We start from the raw sequence: 22,230 nt of genomic DNA on the forward strand, positions 1-22,230 counted from the left end.
TAAAAAATTCTACTGTATTTAGACGTAAAGATATTCAGTGCACAGAAACTCAATTATTTTGATAAATGCAATTATTTTGAATAAATGATGCACGTAAACATGTAAACTCTCCTTCACTGTGATCTGTCCTTTCTTATTTCCCTGCTTCCTCCCTTCCTTTCCTTCTTTTATTTCCTTATCTCCTCTGTCCGTGAATAATTTTTCATGTTTACTGACCTCGACACGTCTCTCTCTCTCTCTCTCCCTCAGTTCACTCCAATGACGCTCGCCCGCCCATATTAGGACTTCCGCACGCCCCGCCTCTCGTCGCCTCTCTCACCATGAGCGTCGTAGCTCTCTCACCCGTCGCGGCCCCCGAGCCGCCGTCGTCGCCCATGCTCACCTCCGTCACGCCTGTCACGCCCACCCTGGAGTTGACCGGCGCCTCCGTGAGCCCCGCCCCTCACAGCCAGGACCCGGACCATCGTCAGTCCCAGGACGGAGCCTCTTCGCCGGGCTCCAGCGGAGGCTTCATCCCTGGAGCCGGAGACTCCACCAGGAGGTAAACATGACGTCACGTGATGATAACAGTGAATTAAAACCATTAAAAAATAAAGTCTAAGATATCTTGAGAACATGTTCACGTCTTTATCTTCACTGTTAGACAGACTTTAACAACAGGAAACCCACTCACTCTCCCACACCAAAGTCCATAGAGAAAACCAGTGATTTAAGCTCACATGGACACAGGAGCTGCTGGTCTACTGCTGCCTCGTGTAGTCACTTTGTGTCACAACTCCTGTGTGCTGTGATGTTAAAATCACTGGTTTTCGCTATGGACTTTGGTGTGGGAGAGTGAGTGGTTAATAAACTTCAGTTTACACAAGGAAAAGTCTGTCTGACAGTGAAATAAAGATGTGAACATGTGATGTAGATATAGTAGACTTAAACTGATGTAGATTTTAATAGTTTTCTACATTTGTTACTTAGTTTTTTCAGTTTGTAAACCACTTACTCTCCCACACTAAAGCCCATAGAGAAAAACAATGATTTTAACATCACAGCACACAGGAGTTCACAGGAGTTGTTGATCCAATGCTGCCTCCATCACCAACTTCAAACATCTTATTTTATGAGTTCGGCTTTTGAAAATCTTCATTTGGATCTAATTCAGTGTCACAAAGTGACCACACGAGGCAGCAGTAGACCAGCAGCTCCTGTGTCCCTGTGAGCTAAAATCACTGATTATCTCTGTGGGCTTTGGTGTGGAAGAGTGAGTGGTTTACAAACTTCAGTTTCGCGTTGTTAAAGTCTGTCTAACAGTTAAAGATAAAGACGTGAATGTGTTCTTAAGACGTCGTAGATTTAAAAAGGTCGTTTTAAGTGCCTAACGTCTCGTTTGTCCCTGCAGGTCAAAGAAACCTCCGCCCCTCCACACGGGCGCCGACTGGAAGGTCGTCCTCCACCTGCCCGAGATAGAGACGTGGCTGAGGGCGACCAGCGACCGGGTCACTCAGCTCACACACTCTGTGGGACAAGACGGCGACAACAGACACGTGGACGTCCACCTGGTGCAGCTCAAGGTAAACATGTTGACACTGCTGCTCCTTCACTGCACTGTCCACTTTGTTCAGAGGAGACCAGCGTCACTGTAATGACCCTTTATCTCTTCGTTAGCCAGAGTCCTGTGTGTGAGTTCTGCTACGGCTGCATCATTCGTTGCACTGTGTGTGTGTGTGTGTGTGTCTGTGTCTGTGTCTGTGTGTGTGTGTGTGTGTGTGTGTGTGTCTGTGTGTGTGTGTCAGTGTGTGTCTCTGTGTGTGTGTGTGTGTGTGTGTGTGTGTGTGTCAAAATAACAACGACAGCATTGTGAGTGTGTGAGTGATGTCATTCTGACTCAGTCTGTGTCCGTTTGTTTTATCAGCTGATGCTTTTTGTTGTGCACACACACACACACACACTGGTTTCCATGACTTCAGAGGACATTACATTGACTTTTATGGGTTAGGGTTAATTAGGGTTGACCTCTGACCTCAGCCTAACTTTAAAACACCTTAAAATGTAGTCATTTATGTTATGTTATGGGGACTTGATTTTGTTTGTCCCCATAATAATGTGATGTATGTCTCCACAACATAAGGAAAACCAGGTCTTCTTTTTCTTCTTTCTTTTCAACCAAAAACCTTAGAAAGAACAAAATAATAAATAATAACACTGCACTGGTTTTCATGTTAAGTCACTTTGAAAGTAGTGCAGCGATTGTTGTCGCCCTCTAGTGGTGAGAAAACAATCAGAGGAAAGTCACAGACAGTAAGAAATTCTAAAAAATAATACATTTCTCCTTCATATTCAATCTTTACCACCTGTCTCTTTTATATAAAAATGGAAAAAGACAATAAATAATCAACTTATTTGTGCCGAGGATCTACTTTAGACTCATCTACTGCCGTCTTTATGACCACAGAATAAATCCATTTATACCTGGAACAAGAGGGAAACTTGAAGAAAAGGTTAAAGTAACTGATTTAATTCAGTACAAAACAGCTTAAATAAATAAATAAATCAAATACAATCAGGGGAAAATCATCTCATAACTTAAGAAATATAAATAAATACAGATGAGTCAGCGCAGAGCAGATTCTCAATCCCTGGTTGACAGCACCATCTTGTGGTGATAGTGTGATATTACAACACTGAGGATTATTAGTATCAGTCAGCATGAATATGAAAAGTCAAATAATAACCAAATAATAACAATAAAAGCTAATAATTGCAGTTAAATGAATGATTTTAAAGATAAAAAGTATGTTTACTGTTATTTTCTAGATGAATTCATTCGTTGTTTGGTCCATAAAATGTCAAACTATGTCAGGATTTATTGATCCGCGTTTGTTAAATCTGGATAAGATGATGATCTGAAGTGTCTTGTTTTGTCCACGCAGTAAAAATAATAAAGTTTTAGTTTGGATTTTCTGCTTTCTTTGCTCTGTATAACAACAAAGAAATCATTCAAACAGATTCATCGATTATCGAAATTATCGCCGTATGTGAAGAAATGAATAATCCTGACTAAAAATCGTGTTTATGGTGATTTAGTTAAATAAAGTATGAGCAGGTGGAGCCATCTGTGCGTCCATCTGCTCCAGACTCCACCATCCTGAGCTTTTATGACCTAATAGCAGACGTGGTGTTGGGCAGCTGGGAGCAGACGGATCACCAGACTGCCGTTTGAAATCATATTCACGCCCGCGGTGATCCGTCTCCATCGTCTCCGCCTCGGTCTCTTTGTCTTCTTCTTCTTCATCGTCCTGTCCTCGCTGCTCTTTCCCTGCTTTTGTTTCTGTCTCTTTATCCCCGTCCTCTTCCTCACTCTGTCATATTTATAATGCATTTGCCTGCAGGGCTTTTTCTCTATACCTGACCTTGGCTCAGAGACACTGTAGGACACGATTATAGTGATGCAACCACTGTTACTGTGTACATTAGTGTGTGTGTGTGTGTGTGTGTGTGTGTGTGTGTGTGTGTGTGTGTGTGTGTGTGTGTGTGTGTGTGTGTGAGCCAGCCTCTCAGTCATTTTTAACATTGGGCTGCAGGCGGTGTGTGTGTGTGTAACAGCTGCATGGAAAATGTACTGAGCTTGTTCTGAGTGGGAGAGGCTACACACACACACACACACACACACACACACACACACAGACACACATAAACATACATAGACACACACTGACACACAGACACACATAAACACACACAGACACACACAGACACACACTGACACAGTTGCTGTCGAGCTTGCGACAGCAAGGTAGCCGGTTCGATCCCCGACCAGCCCGCGGCTGAAGTGCCCCTGAGCAAGGCACCTAACCCCCCCACTGCTCCCCGAGCACCGCTGAATGCAGGCAGCTCACTGCTCCGGGTTAGTTTGTACTCACTGTGTGAGTACAAACTAACCCGTACACTGTGTTACTTCACCTCACTGTGTGCTGTGTGTGTTCACTAATTCACGGGTGCAGTAATTGGAATTTCCCAATTGCGGGACTAATAAGGGAATCTTAATCTTAATCTTAAACACACATAGACACACACTGACACACATAAACACACACAGACACACACTGACACACACACAGAGAAATACTGGCACACGCAGACACACACACTGACACACACATACAGACACACACACACTGACACTGACACACACACACACACACACACATACAGACACAGATACACACATACAGACACAGACACACACACATTGACACTGACACACACACACGCACACTTACACACACATACAGACACACACACACTGACACACACATACAGACACAGATACACACATACAGACACACACACACACACTGACACTGACACACACTGATACACACACTGACACACTGACACTGACACACACACACACACACACACACACACACTGACACACACACACACTGACACACACACACTGATACTGACACACACACACTGACACACGCAGATACACACACACTGATACTGACACTGACACACACACTGACACACGCAGACACACACACACACACTGACACACGCAGACACACACACACTGATACAGACACACACACACACACACACACACTGACACACACACACTGATACTGACACACACACACACTGACACACGCAGATACACACACACTGATACTGACACTGACACACGCAGACACACACACACACACACACACTGACACACACTGACACACGCAGATACACACACACTGATACTGACACTGACACACACACACACTGACACACGCAGACACACACACACACACACGCAGACACACACACACACTGATACAGACACACACACACAGATGCAGAAGGATTTTACTCTATATATTAACATAAACACAACAAAAGTGTTATATTTTTTCTGTACACATTTCAGTAAATAACCATCAAAACCCTTTATAATGATGTCAGTCAAACATCGTGGGCGAGTCTGTTACACTTCTGAGTCGTAGAATTTGAAAATCCCAGTTTTCAGTTTCACAATTCTCTCCCCCAGGGATGAGTAAAGTATTCTGATTAAAACGACTACAATAGGTTTCCTGACAGTCGTGCTCGAACCCTAATAAGCCTTCTAGCGCCCTCTACTGCTGTCACTGAGAAACTCACTCTCTTAACACAGGACTTTTGTCATAAAATCTTTGTCAGTTAAAGTCTACAGCGTCTTAAGAACACGTTCACGTCTTTATTTCACTGTTAGACAGACTTTAACAACAGGAAACTGAAGTTTGTAAACCACTCACTCTCCCACACCAAAGCCCATAGAGAAAACCAGTGATTTTAGCTCACAGGGACACAGGAGCTGCTGGTCCTCTGCTGCCTCGTGTGGTCACTTTGTGTCACTGATTTAAGTCTAAATTAAATATTTTAAAAGCTGAATTCACTAAAATCAGTCATTGTAAGTTAGTGATGGAGGCAGCAGTGGATCAACAACTCCTGTGAACTCCTGTGTGCTGTGATGTTAAAATCACGGGTTTACTCTATGGACTTTGGTGTGGGAAAACTTCAAGTTCCTGTTTTTGCGTTTTTTATGCCCTAATGTTGCGTCTTTTTGTCGACGCACACCTTCAGTAACAGTTACAGTAAGCGTGATGGGCGTGTCCCACTAATCTTTATTTAAACAGAGTGGAGGAGCTGCAGCGTCCGTCTGTCGTGGTGTATTTCCGTCCGCTGATGTCATCGCTGCAGCTGCGTCTGCAGGAATCCAGGGAGCTGCTGCTCTCTATGTCACACACACACAGATATGAAAGTGGTAAAACTAAATTCAGGGAAAGAGTTTGTCAGGTTTCACTTCATGACTTTATTTTATTATTATTTTCCTGATGTAACAGGTTTACTTTTCCAGGAAATGGTCTCAACCTTTGTCTTCCTGTGTCCTTTGACCTTAACACAGCTGACAGTGTGCAGCTGCTGCACTGTTGACGTGTGTGTGTGTGTGGGGAGGGTGTGTGTGTGTGTGGGGGGGGGGTGTGTGTGTGTGTGTGTGTGTGTGTGAGTGTGTGTTAGAGAGAGAGAGACAACTTTGTCCTTGCATTTTTAAAGGATTTTTTTGAGGTTTAGAATTAGGTCGATTAATAGTTTCTAATATATTCACGTTTCTGTCATTTTTCAGCTTCTTAAATGTGAATATTTTCATGTTTCTGTCATTTTTCAGCTTAAAAAAGTGGCAAAATTGTTATTTGGAGTTTAAGGTCACAGAGTTATTATTATTATTATTATAATTATTATTATTAATAATAATAATAATAATAATAATTATTATTATTAATCATATTTGATGACATGAAGCCTGTCTTAAACATGTGTCAGCAAACATGGCACACAATCCAGTGGTGATGCAACATGGGGTCTCACACACACACACACACACACACACACACACACACACACACACAGTGTCAGTTGAGTCCACAGTGACCGGGATCAGGGGTTGTATTATATTTATTATAATAATGATGATGATAATAATAATAATACACTGAATATTATGTACAGTATATGTCAGATTTGGCTTAAAATGTATATATAAAACACAATAATCTGATATATCTTTTTATTGAGATATATAATATATATACATATAGAAAATGTACAAAACACGTGTTGCTATTTTATTATTTTCAGAGTTGATTCATTGATTTGTTATCTGGTCCAAAATATGTTTAATTATTTAAAGAAACGACACTGAAATAATGATTGAGCTTTCAAAGCAGTTGATGACTAATGGTGTGAAAGTAATGTGTGTGTGTGTGTAAGAGAGAGTGTGTGTGTGGCTAAGTGAGAGGGGAGTGAGTGGGTGAGGTTGGTCCTAAAATAGCCTCCCCAACTGTTGTCACCCCTCCTCTCCCCAACACCCCCTTCAAGAAGCAGGTCAACACACAGACACACACACACACACACACACACACACACACACACACACACACACACACACACACACACACACACACACACACAGGGTCACATTTCCCACATGGAGAGAGACAGTAACAGCGTGTGTGTGTGTTCTGCTGAGACTCATTCGCTGATTTAACTTCAGACAAACTTTAACTCTCTGACCTTTTCTTTTTGGACTTTTAATTCCTGTTTTTTTTGTGTGTGTGAGGATCTTTTGTAACTGCTTATCCCGAGCGGCAGATTCACATCTTGTCATTTTTTGGAAAAGTCATAAACATAAATTGATGTGAAAGAGGAGAAAGAGGACAGACTGTGTGAAAGGTAAGAGACTTGTTTCTAAAGCACAGATAAATAACGTCCTGTCGTCAAATCACCTCTTTGTTCATAAAGTTGAACGTCAGAGTCTGATGTTTGAAATGTGTCAGAGGTGTTTGAGCTTCACAATGTTCTGATTTAAAAGGAGGAACGTTTGATTTGTCTGTGAAAGTTTGCTTCTGCAGTTTGATTTGGACCACGCTTTATATTCACTCTCAGTGAATATTGAGGTGTTTAGGAATTTCTTTATCAAAGGAAATTGTTTTACTTTCATAAAAAACTGAACAAAAGTGTCAAATAATGAGCAGCTTAAACAAATGTCTGTAGTCGTCACACACCGGCTGCTGCTTCATCTTCTTCTTCTTCTTCTTCCTGCTCAGTGTTTCCCTCCACTTTCCCAGGATTTGAACTTGTGTTTGTGTTCACATCAGTTTCCCTGTTCTGTTTTCACCGTCTATTCATCCGTCATGTTCTCAAATGATTCTGTTTTAATGAAGAAAGTGGAAAATGTTCACATTTTAGAATCTGAACAATAGTTTTGATGACTAAAAAACACTCAAACCTCTTCATTAATTATCAACGCAACCTGAAATAAATAAGTCAGTTTGGAGTCAAAAGCTGTTTCTGTGTGGGAGAGAAAACAAGAAAAGTCTTTGTATCACAGCAGAAACAGCAGCAGCAGCAGCAGCAGCAGTAACAGCAGCAGTAACAGAAGCAGCAGCAGTAACAGCAGCAGCAACAGCAGCAGTAACAGCAGCAGCAGTAACAGCAGCAGCAGCAGCAGCAGTAACAGCAGCAGCAACAGCAGCAGTAACAGTGTCAGCAGCAGTAACAGTGTCAGCAGCAGCAGCAGTAACAGTGTCAGCAGCAGCAGTAACAGTGTCAGCAGCAGCAGCAATAACAGTGTCAGCAGCAGCAGTAACAGTGTCAGCAGCAGTAACGGTAACAGCAGCAGCAGCAGCAGTAACAGTGTCAGCAGCAGCAGCAGCAGTAACAGCAGCAGCAGCAGCAGCAGCAGTAGCAGCAGCAGCAGCAGTAACAGCAGCAGCAGCAGCAGCAGCAGCAGTAGCAGCAGTAGCAGCAGCAGTAACAGCAGCAGCAGTAACAGCAGCAGCAGCAGTAACAGCAGCAGCAGCAGCAGTAGCAGCAGCAGTAACAGCAGCAGCAGTAACAGCAGCAGTAACAGCAGCAGCAGTAACAGCAGCAGTAACAGCAGCAGTAACAGCAGCAGCAGTAGCAGCAGCAGCAGTAACAGCAGCAGCAGGAATAGCAGCAGCAGTAACAGCAGCAGCAGCAGCAGCAGCAGTAGCAGCAGCAGTAACAGCAGCAGCAGTAACAGCAGCAGCAGTAGCAGCAGCAGACCTGCACTCTTCTTTGAAGCTGTACATTTGAATAGTCCAGTGGGAGCAGGAACACAGGAGTATTTGATCTCTAAGGTAAAAACACTGTGGTGCTGATGGTTGTGAGGTGATGAAGGAGGTGATGAAGGAGGTGAAGGTTATTAGAGCGAATGGCTGCGGTCGAGGCCAAGCTGTCGCCGGCGGTTTGAAGGCGTTGGCTCTGAAGAGCTTGATGTTCGCTGTGATGAGGGTGAGACGCGATTGGACCTGAAGCCTCAGTTCATGTGTTTCACATGGACTTAAAGCAATTAAAGAGCTCTGCTGGACGTATGCACTCTGTGATTGACAGCTGGTGTCTTCAGTGTACGTGAGCGCACTGTGAACACCTGTATGTGTGTGTGTGTGTGTGTGTGTGTGTGTGTGTGTGTGTGTGTGTGTGTGTGTTATTTACAAGTAAATTAACTATTTAATATTTAATTGATTCAGTGAAATCTCTACTAACATGCAGCATAATCAGGTCAGAAAAGACGGTAATTCAGGAAAAGATTCACACACACACACACACGCACACACACAAACACACGCACACACACACACACATACACACACAGCGGGGGTCTCATTAGCTCCCCAACACTCCGACTGGACCGAAGATCTTCTAACAAATGACTTCAGATAGAAACGACACACTTGGTGTTAATTTAATCTGATGGGGTCTCTGTAAAAGTGTGTGTGTGTGTGTGTGTGTGTGTGTGTGTGTGTGTGTGTGTGTGTGTGTGTGTGTGTGTGTGTGTGTGTGTGTGTGTGTGTGTGTGTGTGTGTGTGTGTGTGTGTGTGTGTGTGTGTGTGTGTGTGTGTGTGTGTGTGTGTGTGTGTGTGCGCGCGCGTATTAGCATTTGAAAGCTGTGTGTGAATTATTGAAGCGCCTGAAAGACACGGTGACATTTTCACCACTGTTTTAGAATCACATGACACATGGCTTTGATGATGAAACTGTGTGTGTGTGTGTGTGTGTGAGAGAGTTAACTATGAGTTCAAGTTCACTTTGTGTAAATTTTATCTCAACATGAGACGGACTTTTCCCACAGGAAACTTTGTGTCAAACCACTCACTCTCCCACACCAAAGTCCATAGAGTAAACCAGTGATTTTAACATCACAGCACACAGGAGTTCACAGGAGTTGTTGATCCACTGCTGCCTCCATCACTAACTTACAATGACTGATTTTGTCAATTCGGCTTTTGAAAATCCTTCTTTAGATTTACTACAGCGACACAAAGTGACCACACGAGGCAGCAGTAGACCAGCAGCTCCTGTGTCCCTGTGAGCTAAAATCACTGATTTTCTCTATGGACTTTGGCGTGGGAGAGTGAGTGGTTTACAAACTTCAGTTTCCTGTTGGAAAAGTCAGTCTAGCTACTGTATATCTTCCATATCTCAGCAGCAGGGGGCGCTCACAGCACACAGTCATGTCTGAGTATGTGATTGGTGGAGTTGTGAAACTGTTTCCTGTTTTGTCTGCAGGCGTCATTGTTGACACATTGTTGACACACACACAGTAACATGTGTGTCTCTGTAATGTCCACATGTTAACACCAGGTTAACACACCTCGTTCCAGCAGTTCTGGCTGCAGCCTCCTCTTACAGTAGTGATGAATTTATTTTGGATCGTTCCGCAGCAGCTCACACTGTTAGCCAAAGCCAGTGTGAGCCAAGCTGGCACTGTGTGTGTGTGTGTGTGTGTGTGTGTGTGTGTGTGTGTGTGTGTGTGTGTGTGTGTGTGTGTGTGTGTGTGTGTGTGTGTGTGTGTGTGTGTGTGTGTGTGTGTGTGTGTGTGTGTGTGTGTGTGTGTGTGTGTGTGTGACCTACATTCTCTCACGGTGGGCAGGCTGTCAGTTTGGTGGGCAGCGTTTACCTTCAGAGCGATGGGAGGTGTTGTGTTGTTCAGGCAGGTCAGTGTTTCCCAACCCTGATCCTCAGTGAACACTGCCCTGCCATGTTTTACATGGTATGCTCCAAAAACACCTGATTCAAATAAAACGTCAGCTCGTCATCATCTTTCAACTTTTCCAGAAAAATTTAATGTTTCAACTTTTGTCTTATTATTAATAATAATAATAATAATGATAATAACAATAATAATAATGAAAAAAACTATATATATATATTTAAAAAAAATTAATGTTTCAACTTTTCATATTTAAAAAAAAAAATATATATATATATGTATATTTGTTTCAACTTTTATCTTCCATCCATCCATTATCTACCACTTTTTCCTCCACCAGAGGGTCACGGGGGGAATTGTGCCTATCTCAGCAGACATTGGGCGATAGGCAGGGTACACCCTGGACAGTTCGCCAGTCCATCGCAGGGCCACATATAGAGACAAACAACCATTCACTCACACACTCACACCTACAGTCAATTTAGAGTGACCAATTCACCTAATCCCCATATCGCATGTTTTTGGACTGTGGGAGGAAGCCGGAAAACCCGGAGAAAACCCACGCACACACGGGGAGAACATGCAAACTCCTTGCAGAAAGGCCCTTGTTCCGAAGTTGTTCCAAACGTGGCTCAAACTCAGTAACCCGGGTCTTCTTGCTGCAAAGGCAAGAGTGCTAACCACTACACCAACCGTTGGCCCAAACTTTTATCTTATTAAAAATAAATAAATAGTAATAATATATATATAAACAAAATTTAATGTTTCAACTTTTGTCTTATTTAAAAAATATAATAATTATAATATATATATATTTAAAAAAATAATTATGTTTCAACTTTAGACTTATTAAAAATAAATAAATAAGTAATAATATATATTTTTTTTTAAATGTAATGTTTAAACTTTTGTCTGATTAAAAATAATATATATATAATAAAAAATGTAATGTTTCAACTTTTGTAAAAAAAAAATCTTTCAACTTTTGTCTTTAAAAAAAATAAAATGATATATATATAAATTTATGTGTGTATATTTTTTCAAAAATGTTATGTTTCAACTTTTTAAAAAAATTTTTTTTTAAAAATGTTTCATCTGAATCAGGTGTTTTTGGAGCAGGGCAACATCTAAAACATGGCATGGCCGCATTCCCTGAGGACCAGGGTTAGGAAACACTGCCACAGAGCAACATGGTGATGTAAAACATCTCATTAGAGGTGAAGACCATGTCACCCACTCTCTCATTTTTTTACTTTGAATCAGTTTTAATTTATTTTCAAAGCAAAAACACGTGTCGTTCAGTTATAACAAATTCATCAAATATATTCATTCAATTCTCATTGAAGTTCTGCTTATAATATCTTTGGCGGATAAAAAAAATCCATTTTTATTTCATTTAAAATTCTCAGCGTTCTCAGCATTTAACGTGAGCCGTGTTTTTCAGCCTACATGTTTAAAGGAATAGTTCATGTTTTCTTTAGACTGTGGTTGTGTGAGGCGCTGCCAGCGCAAACAACCCGAGACTCACACTCACTCTCCTACACCAAAGTCCATAGAGAAAAACCAGTGATTTTAACATCACAGCACACAGGAGTTCACAGGAGTTGTTGATCCACTGCTGCCTCCATCACTAACTTACAATGACTGATTTTTTTATTATTCGGCATTAAAAATCCTTTGTTCAGATTAACTTCAGTGACACAAAGTGACCACACGGGGCAGCAGTAGACCAGCAGCTCCTGTGTCCCTGTGAGCTAAAATCACTGATTTACTCTATGGACTTTGGTGTGGGAGAGTGAGTGGTTTACAAACTTCATTTTCCTGTCAAACAGTGAAGATAAAGACGTGAACATGTTCTTGAAGATATCATGGACTTACACTGATGGAGGTTTTATTGCACACTGTGGCTAAAATCTATATTTCATTTTACTTCCTGACTGTCAGCCATGTTTTCAGGGAAGACGAGAGTCTCCGCGGCTGCAGTTAATTTAGTTCAGAGTCTGTCTGTCTGTGCAGCGTCTGAATTTAGTCTAATGTGATCGGTCGCTCGTCCTGTACATGTTTTCTACGTATAAACGTGGAACTGCTCCCACATGAACCTGAGTCATGTTTCAAAGTGGAAAACTTTTCATCGTCACTTCTGCTTTGACTGTTTTTATTTATTATTCCACACACAGCTCATGAGTGTGTGTGTGTGTGTGTGTGTGTGTGTGTGTGTTATTGTAGGACATCTGTGAGGACATCTCAGACCATGTGGAGCAGATCCACGCTCTGCTGGAGACGGAGTTCTCCCTGAAACTGTTGTCCTACTCTGTCAACATCATCGTCGACATCAGGTCAGTGCACTCCTGCAGTCTTTCATGTTTTTTCTTTCTTATCTAATGAGGACATTTTAATAATAGAGAGAATAGAAAATGCTTTTATGGACTCTGTATTGTTTTCATATCTTCATCAGTTATTTTTATGATTAGGGTTCGAACAAGTCTGTGCAAGAACCCTATTGAAATGTTAATATTATTATTATTATTTTTCCACCAAAAATAGTGCAGAAGGTCAGGACGAAGAAGAAATGACATTATGATCTAAACCCAAGAAGAAAGCGTTTTTGGCGAACTTGCACCAATGCTACAAAAGCTATCTTTTTATTGCTTTCTGGGAAAAAACAAACAATAATACATACATCCATTCATGAACACATTAAAGCTCACATAGAGTGGTCCTGTTGCACATATATGTTAGTTATGGAGGTCTACTTACATACATTAACTTGGTTTATGGTCAAAAACCTCCTAGTTGTTGTAAACGAGCCGATAGAAATCTGTCTTTTCTGACCGCGATATTTCAGACTGAAATCTCACCCCCAGAAGACAGAGTGTGTTGTGATTGGCCAGCAAGCGTAGAGCCTTCCCAACTGTCTTGTGATTGGCCAATACCCGGAAGTGACCGGGTATTGTACCGGGTACATCCGGATGTCCGGATGTTCAGGAGAACCGCTGTTTACGTAAACCGGACCGGGTTTTTTCTGAGATCTCGCTGAGCCCCGAGGTTACAATACAACACAGCGTTCTCAGCAGTGGCTGTACTGTTTGTTTAGAACCTTCAGGGCTTCATAAACAAGGTAATGACGCAGATACACACTAAAAAAACAGCGTTAATTGGAACTTCCGGTCTAAGTCCGCTTTAAAAAACACAAAAACCATGCAGCGACAAAGGAAGTTTCATCTCACTGGAAACACCAGAGTTTAACACCTGCAGTTGCCGATTCCAGTTTGTGTGTTTTCTGATTGTGTGTCTGTTGTGGTTGTTGTGGTTTCAGGACGGTGCAGCTGCTGTGGCACCAGCTCAGAGTCTCCGTCCTGGTCCTGAAGGAGCGTCTGCTGCAGGGTCTGCAGGACTCCAACGGGAACTTCACCAGGCAGACGGACATCCTGCAGGCCTTCAGCCAGGACCAGCACCAGGTAACACCGCACTGATTCTCCTCATTTTATGTCACATTTAGCTTCATCGCAGCATGTAAACGTGGTGAATCGTTGTTGGCGCAGACTCGTCTGGACGCTCTGACGGAGGTGGACGACTGCGGTCAGCTGACCATCCGCTGCAGCCAGGACTACTTCTCTTTAGACTGCGGCATCACCGCCTTTGAGCTGAGCGACTACAGCCCGGGAGACGAGCCGGAGGAGCGGGGAATAGAGGCCGACGACTGCGACGCTTCCCAGGAGGAGGAGGAGGACGAAGAGGAGGAGGAGGAGGAGGAGCCAACCCAAGATTCCCGCCCTGAACCCGAAGGCCCCTCCCTCTCCAACCAGGACCTTCACAGCAGTTTACCTGAACTCACCACGGCCAGCGACGATCTCGCAAACCACAACCATTCCCCGGCGCTGCCGTTACCCACAATGCAGCGCGGCGCGAGCTACGGCGAAGGCGCCAAGCGGCGGCCGCCCTACGGCGTGAGCCACAGTACCGAGGTATCGCCCACGCAGCCGTCGCTCCCCAAGAGAGCCGCCAGGAGGGAGGAGGAGGAGTCGCGGGGAGGTTTGAGGAGAGTCGACCCGCTCCGTGGACTCCAGGTCCAGGCTGAGCTGAGCCGCAGCTCCCCCTCTCTGGTGGATCCTCCCGATCGCACCAAGTTCTGGCTAGAGCTGGAATCGGTTTATCCAGAGAACGTGTCGCAGTCCTACGAAAGTCTGCAGGTCTGTAGCTTTCTGTAAATGTTTTTACCCACCGTCATTTAACAGAAAATAAGAAGATAATTCTATTTGACCGACCACCTTTTCATGAGCGGACACTGATTCTTCTACATATTAAATTATTTCCTATTTGGTGCATTTGAGCTGCATAATTAGTCATTTTTTGAGACTATTTTAGAGCTGAAACGATTAATCGATTATTAATCGATTACTAAATTAATCGCTAACTATTTTGATAATCGGTTTGAAGCTTTTTTCATTAATAAAACAAGATTTGTTTTAGTTTGTTTTAGCTTCTTAAATGTGAATATTTTCTTGGTTTCTTTGCTTCACATAACAAAGAAATCATTAAAACTCAATCATTTTGGTTTGTGGACAAAACAAGACATATTTTTCAGCTTTGACAAACACTGATCAACATGTTTTTTAACATTTTCTTACATTTTATGGATCAAACGATTCATCGATTAATAGAGAAAATAATCGACAGATTAATCGATTACGGAAATAATCGTTAGTTGCAGCTCTAGACTATTTTAATACAAATATAGTGTCTTACATAGATTTTTGCTTGTTTTTAAGACGCATTTCATAGAATATATGGTCGTGAAAATGTGTCTCAAAGTTGTAGAAATGTATTAGTTAATTTCCCAATAGCTTCCACAATCACGGCTGCTAATCTTCCCTCATTAAATACAAATTGAATTACATTTTCAAGTGAATATTTACAACTTATTGCCTTCCTATCTTCTTTTAAACTGTATTAAACTAAAGTCAGCAAACAGATCTTCATATTACAGAATATAAACTTGTAACATGTAAATGAAAGCTGGTTTCCTGTTTCCTGCGATGATTGATCTCCACAGCAGCAGATCCTGTTTGGATCTTTATTTTGTTTTTCTCGCCGTGTTTGTTTCTGAGTCCGTGTTCGTTTTGAACTCGACAGGTCATGAACGGGCGAAACCTGCAGAGGAACCACGTGACCACCTCCAGACCCTCTGCCATACGCTCAGAGGGGCGTGTGCAGCGAGCGCCAACCGACCAGAGGGGCTCGTGTGAAGCCACGTCATCCACCGCCTTCGCAACCGCCGCCGCTCAGGATGGAACATCGCAACAAATGGAGAGGACGCAGGAGGAGACACACGCTCACAGCGAGGGGGAGTCCGACTCCTCGTTGCCCTCCCCCATGAAGGAGCAGCTCTTCTCCTCAGACCTGGAGGCGTCCGGAGAGGAGTCGGACCCCCGACCAGCGCCCGGCATGGCGGCGGTTTGGATCGTGAAGCGTCAGGAGCAGAAGGTGAGGGTTGTTTTTCAGAAAGAGACGGACTGATTCTGAGGATATGATATAAAAGGACAGAAGAAAACAAAGAAAATAAATCAATTTAAACTCCACTAATTGTTCCTTTTTAATCTGAAGTTTTGAGTTTGTTCAAGTCTTAACTTTTATAAAAGTCAGTAAGAATATTTAAAAGACCCTACTCATTAAGTTCAAATGAATACAATTAATATTTGGAACATGGCAAAAGAAACAGAAGGAAAGATTTGCTGCATTTGAATCGATAAAAGAGTCAAAACCCACGAAAAAGAGATGTGGAAATGTGATATCAACCGTTTCAAAGTGTGTTTTATTCCGTAAAGGGCTTTTGGAATTAAAGTTAAATATTCTACAAACTAAATCCAAAACAACCTACCTACAAATCTTATCAATGAGTTCAATTGTGTGTGTTGTCTCCTCTCCTCCAGCAGGGGGCCTCACAGCTCTCACAGAAAACCAGTCCAGACCGTGAACACTGGTACGGGTCAGAGGAGTTCCTGGCTCTGCCCGCTCAGCTGAGGAAGACGGAGATGCTCGCCATGAAGCTGGAGAGTCTGGCTCACTCTCTGCCGCTGGTTTGTGCACACGTTTAAATCTTTATTAAAAGATCGAAGGAAGGGATTATTATTCTTTAAACGTGAGTTTGTGAAGATTTAAAAAATGTTCTCCTGCAGAGACCCGGAGACTCTGAGCCGGACGCTCTGCAGGACGTGGACGACTGGGATTTGACGGACTGGGACGTCGGAGACAGCGTGAGCTGCGTCGCAGAGAGTGGAGACGAGAATTCTTCTCCTCTGCCTCCGCTGGTACGTTTTATACATCAGTGTTTACACTGTCCTGGTCCTCAGGGAACGCTGCCCTGCCATGTTTTACATGTCGCCCTGCTCCAAAAAAAACACCTGACTCAAATCAGCATCAAGCTTCCTGAATTTCAAAAATTCATCAATGGTTCCTTGTTCAGGGTGATATCGACTATTACTGTGTAAAATTTCAAGTCATTCCGAGATACTTGTTGTCTTTTTTGAAAAAAGTCAGCTCACTGTCAAAGTGTATCAGGGCAAATGGATCAATTACTGATTTTCAAAAATTCCTTAAAATTATTCCTTAAGAGATATGCAAATATTTTCAACAGATCCTTGTTCAGGGCGATACCGACTATTACTGTGTAAGATTTCAAGTAATTCCGAGATACTTTTTGTTTTTTTGAAAAAACTCAGCTCTCTGTCAAAGTGTATCAGGGCAAATGGATCAATTCCCTGATTTTCAAAAATTCATTAAGATTATTCCTTAAGAGATATGCAAACACACACACTTCCTCCCCTCACTTCCCCTCTCTCTCCTCAGCTTCCGTACAGAAGACACCTGGTCAGCAGGTTAAGCCCCACCTCCTCCAGCGACATCGCGCCCTCGGTCGGCGAAAGCATCGAGTCCGGCCCGCTCAGTGACCTGCAGTCTGAAGAGGACGAGGGCTTGAGGGAGTCTGCGGCGCGCCACCTGCAGGTGACTGTGGCGTCTGCGGTGGACGGATGTGGACGTGGACGTGGACCTGGTGTGTCCCTGGTTCAGGAGCTGCTGCATGACATTCAGAGTCAGGACAAAGACCCGGACATCTGGAGGAAGATTGAGGTGAGGACTGCGCTAAAGTTATTTAACACACATTTAAATCCCAAAAAACAACAACTTTGACTTTTTTTTATATGAAAGAGCCTCAAAAATACACTAAAGAAGACTTAAAAATCTACTTAAAGTTCCTAAATCTACTTATAATTCCAAAATCTACTTATAATTCCAAAATCTACTTAAAACAAAAACCTGAATCTGTTTTCTTGAATATTCTCTGCTGTTTACTTTCAACCTGCGTGTAAACAACTTAAAATTTTCTTGATTTTAATGCATTTATTTAATAGAAATGACAGTAAGACTTATGCACCAATATCAATGTCTACCTTTTGCTTTAAAAATTGAATTTAAAGGGTTACAACACTAAATATGAATACTTTATTGTAAATAATCAACAAACAAAACAAATTGAAATTGAAATTGAAATATTTTTTATTTATATATTTTAAGGAGGGGAAAAAACAACATATTTAGTGTTTAGCAGTTTTAGCCATGTTTCATTTTTTGTCCTTAAGGTGCTGAGAGTCTTTCTTTTTTTTAAACTACTAGCTTCTCTGATTTTTTTATTGTAACTTTGTTTATCTGTAGCTAGCATTAGCATTAGCATATATCTGCGTGGAACCAGAGCAAACTTGAGCTCTGAGGTAGAAAAAAAGTGAAAATGACTTTATTTGCGTACTTTGGCCCTCGCCTCCGTGTCTCCAGCCGCGGTGATGGATTAGAGGTCTGGTATCGGATCGTCCCGTTGGCCTCCGTTAATTCATCATCCCACTTCTAAAGGTCACGTTTGATTGGCAGGCGGATTATTGATGAGGCCGCCCCCGTTGAACTAATCAGTCATATCTGTCGTATTGAATATGGTGAAATGTCAATAGCTCTGGGGATTTATTCTCCTCACCCTGCTGCTGGTTTAATTATCGCAGTAAAGAACCTCTGCTGCCTCTAATAGAGGGTTTTTATGATAGTTTCACTCTTTTCAGATGATACCATTCCGTCTCTCTCTCTCTTTACTGTGTCATTACGCTTTACTTTAACAGTCAACTCTGAGTCTTATCTGGTGTCCGGAGCCCGAGGACGGAATTAGACCAGCCGTAATAAGATTATCAGCCGCTATGGTCGGAATATTTTAGGATAATTAGGAGTATTTAAAGAGGGGGAACTCTGGGTCAGTGACCCCGGTCTGTCCCGCCTCATCGAACCACCGCGTCCTTCATATTCCTAAAGTCAAATGAGATTCCCCCGCATTAATATTCAGTATGATGATGATGATTTGACGGATGAAATGTCGAAGCTGTCCCTCGCTCTGCGGTTGATTTTGGGAGCAGTTTGACAAGCAGGAAGTCCGTGTCCGGAATCGGAGCTCCGTGTTTTTCTGAGCGAGGAGAAATGATTCTCCGTTTCTCCCGAGGTTAATTTACTCAAGTTGATCAAATCATGAGCTCGTTTAAAAGATATTTCTTTAATGATGCATAGATAATGAAAGTGGAGGACAACAGTGATGTCAGAGTCTCCACCGCTGCTTCATTATTATATTCAAGAGAGGACAAAGAAACAACAAAAAATACCACTCACTCTCCCACACCAAAGCCCATAGAGAAAATCAGTGATTTTAGCTCACAGGGACACAGGAGCTGCTGGTCCTCTGCTGCCTCGTGTGGTCACTTTATGTCACTGATGTAAGTCTGAATGAAGATTTTTAAATGCCGAATTATACAAAATATTTATTTGAACTTAGTGATGGAGGCAGCAGTGGATCAACAACTCCTGTGAACTCCTGTGTGCTGTAATGTTAAAATCAGTGGTTTTCTCTATGGGGTTTGGTGTGGGAGAGTGAGTGACTTTGGTGTGGGAGAGTGAGTGGTTTATAAACAGATTTTAGGCATGTTAAAAAAGTAGTAAATTAACAAAGTCTATGTCAGTCTAAGTCTACAACATCTTAAGAACACGTTCACGCCTTTATTTCACTGTTAGACAGACTTTTCCTTGTGTAAACTGATGTTTGTAAACCACTCACTCTCCCACACCAAAGCCCATAGAGAAAACCAGTGATTTTAGCTCACGGGGACACAGGAGTTCACAGGAGTTGTTGATCCACTGCTGCCTCAATCACTAACTTTAAACGTCTTATTTTGTAAAATTCGGCTTCTAAGCTAAAATCACTGGTTTTCTCTATGTCCCTTGTTGTGGGAGAGTGAGTGGTTTACAAACGTCAGTCTCACAGTGAAGATAAAGACGTGATCATGTTCTTAAAGTCATCATCGACTTAATTTGAACTTAATGTTTGTTTTTATCTCCGGCTGCTTCTTCAGTCACCGTGAGCGAGCGTTCTTAAATCTAAGAAAAGTGACGCATTTTAGGAAAAAGCTTCAGCCCAAAATGAGACAAACACACATTAGGAGTCACGCTCTGCTTTCTTATACACACACACACACACACACACACACACACACACACACACACACACACACACACACACACACAGCTCCTCTCTGCTCCTGGGTAATTAGCTGATTAGCTGCTTAATTAGCAGCATGTAATCATGGCGATGGATGAGCTGCCTAATTGAGGAAGTGAAGAGAGGAGTGGAAGGAGTTGTCTCGGTGTGGAGGATGACATTCTGAGGGTCTCCGCTGAACACACACACACACACACACACACACACACACACCCCACACCCCACACACACGCACAGAAATCATCCGTCCAGGGACGAGCGATCACTGCTGGAGCAGAAATGAATCAAATCCAGGAGCAGAACAGAAAATATAATCTGTCTACCAAGAGGGAGGAGGAGGAGGAGGAGGAGGAGGAGGAGGAGGAGGAGGAGGAGGAGGAGGAGGAGGAGGAGGAGGAGGAGGAGGAGGAGAAGGTGGAGGAGATGGAGGGTAGTGTTTGTTGTCAGAGTTGAGTAGATTTGATTTGCGCTGAGATGAACAGAGTAGAAAGAAAGAGAACCTCACGTCTGAACTCGTCTCTTTTACAGCAGATGAGATCAGTCGCGTTTTTCGCCGTCACTGTGATATTTAATTTTCCTCCAGAAGAAGCTAAAGTAGATTCAGCCGCTGTGATGGAGCTGTGAGGTCCATCACAAAGAGTCAAGTCATTGTTTTATTTTCTTCTTCAGATTTATTTCCACGTATCTGTTCAATGTAAAAGTGTGTCAACACTTCCTGAACTTCACTGGAGTTTGAGTCATCAAGCGTTTTTGGATAATATTCTATATCAGTACAATTAATAATAATATAACAACCAAACACTTCCTTTATTTTGCTGAAGAAAAACTTTTTGAATTCACGTATATTGTCATTATTTGTGATTATGATTCATACTTTTCACTGATAGTTGTTATTAATTTGACCTTTATTTAACCAGGAAAATCCCATTGAGATTAAGAAACCTCATTTTCAAGGCAGTCCTGGCTGAGATTTACAAGCAGATTATGTCAAACAAGTGTTTCTTTGATATAAATGTTAACCTCTGCCTCATTTCGAAGCTAAAAACACGTCTTTTTGGCTGCTTTTCTACATTTTCTTCATCGTTTCATCACTGACAGTTTGGTTTTGTGGCTCAGATTAACCGTTTCTACAAAGACGAGGATGAATTTATCGAAATTAACTGTGAGATTTGCAGAAATCTTTAAACAAAGCTTACATTTACTGGAATATTCCTTGTTTCTTTCACACACACACATACATATATATTATACACAGCTGCTTTGTCTTTCTGTTGCCGTCCTCCTGCTGTCTTTTACAGTGGGACATGAATATTTTACTCCAGACTTTGTTGTGTTTTTTCATCTTATTTTTTTCCATCCTCGCTCTTTGACCCTCACAGACGCTGTTGTCTTGACCTTCACCGTCCTCATTCATATATATATATATACTATATACACATACATATGTATATAACGCAGCGGCCGTCGTTCGCGTCCACGTCACGTAAAAATGTGCGACTCCTTCCGTGAAAGTTTATTAGCAAATATACACACATATATATATGTGTGTGTATATATACAAATAAATATTTGAAACAAACAAACAAAAAATATATACATACATATACATATATATTTAAAAAAATATATAAAAATATATATATACATACATATACATATATTATAAAATATATATATGAAAAAGAAAATTATATATATTTAGAAACATATAAACATGCATATATGTATGTATGTTTTTATACATATATATTTAAAAATATTTATATATATATTAAAAATATATATATATGTATATACATATATATTTAAAACAAACAAAAATATATAGATACAGATACATATATATGTACATATAGATATATATATTTAAAAAATATATAAAATATATACATACATATACATATATATGTATGTATATGCACGTATATATTATAAAAAAATATATATGAAAAATAAAATTATATATATTTAGATACATATAAACATACATATATGTATGTTTTTATACATATATATTTAAAAAATACATATAAATTTCAAAAAGCATATATAGATACATATACAGATACATATATTAAAAAAATATAAAATATTTATATACACGTACATATACATA

General features: G+C 41.5%; 1 protein-coding gene across 1 annotated transcript in view; it reads left to right on the forward strand.

Annotated features, from left to right (window-relative positions):
* Window positions 1-320: 320 nt before the first annotated feature.
* akap6 (A kinase (PRKA) anchor protein 6) overlaps window positions 321-22,230 on the forward strand; it is a gene marked incomplete at its 5' end in the record, with an annotated part of 140,620 nt that continues 118,710 nt past the window's right edge. Inside the window, 9 exons of the mRNA XM_083892051.1 lie at window positions 321-541; window positions 1,391-1,562; window positions 12,764-12,873; window positions 13,854-13,995; window positions 14,080-14,727; window positions 15,671-16,021; window positions 16,468-16,614; window positions 16,714-16,845; window positions 17,384-17,665. Of these exons, the coding sequence (XP_083748177.1) occupies window positions 321-541; window positions 1,391-1,562; window positions 12,764-12,873; window positions 13,854-13,995; window positions 14,080-14,727; window positions 15,671-16,021; window positions 16,468-16,614; window positions 16,714-16,845; window positions 17,384-17,665 (2,205 nt within the window). The remainder of the gene's footprint in view (window positions 542-1,390; window positions 1,563-12,763; window positions 12,874-13,853; window positions 13,996-14,079; window positions 14,728-15,670; window positions 16,022-16,467; window positions 16,615-16,713; window positions 16,846-17,383; window positions 17,666-22,230) is intronic.

Source organism: Microchirus variegatus, assembly GCF_963457635.1.
Source record: "Microchirus variegatus genome assembly, chromosome: 7".
NCBI lineage: Eukaryota > Metazoa > Chordata > Actinopteri > Pleuronectiformes > Soleidae > Microchirus > Microchirus variegatus.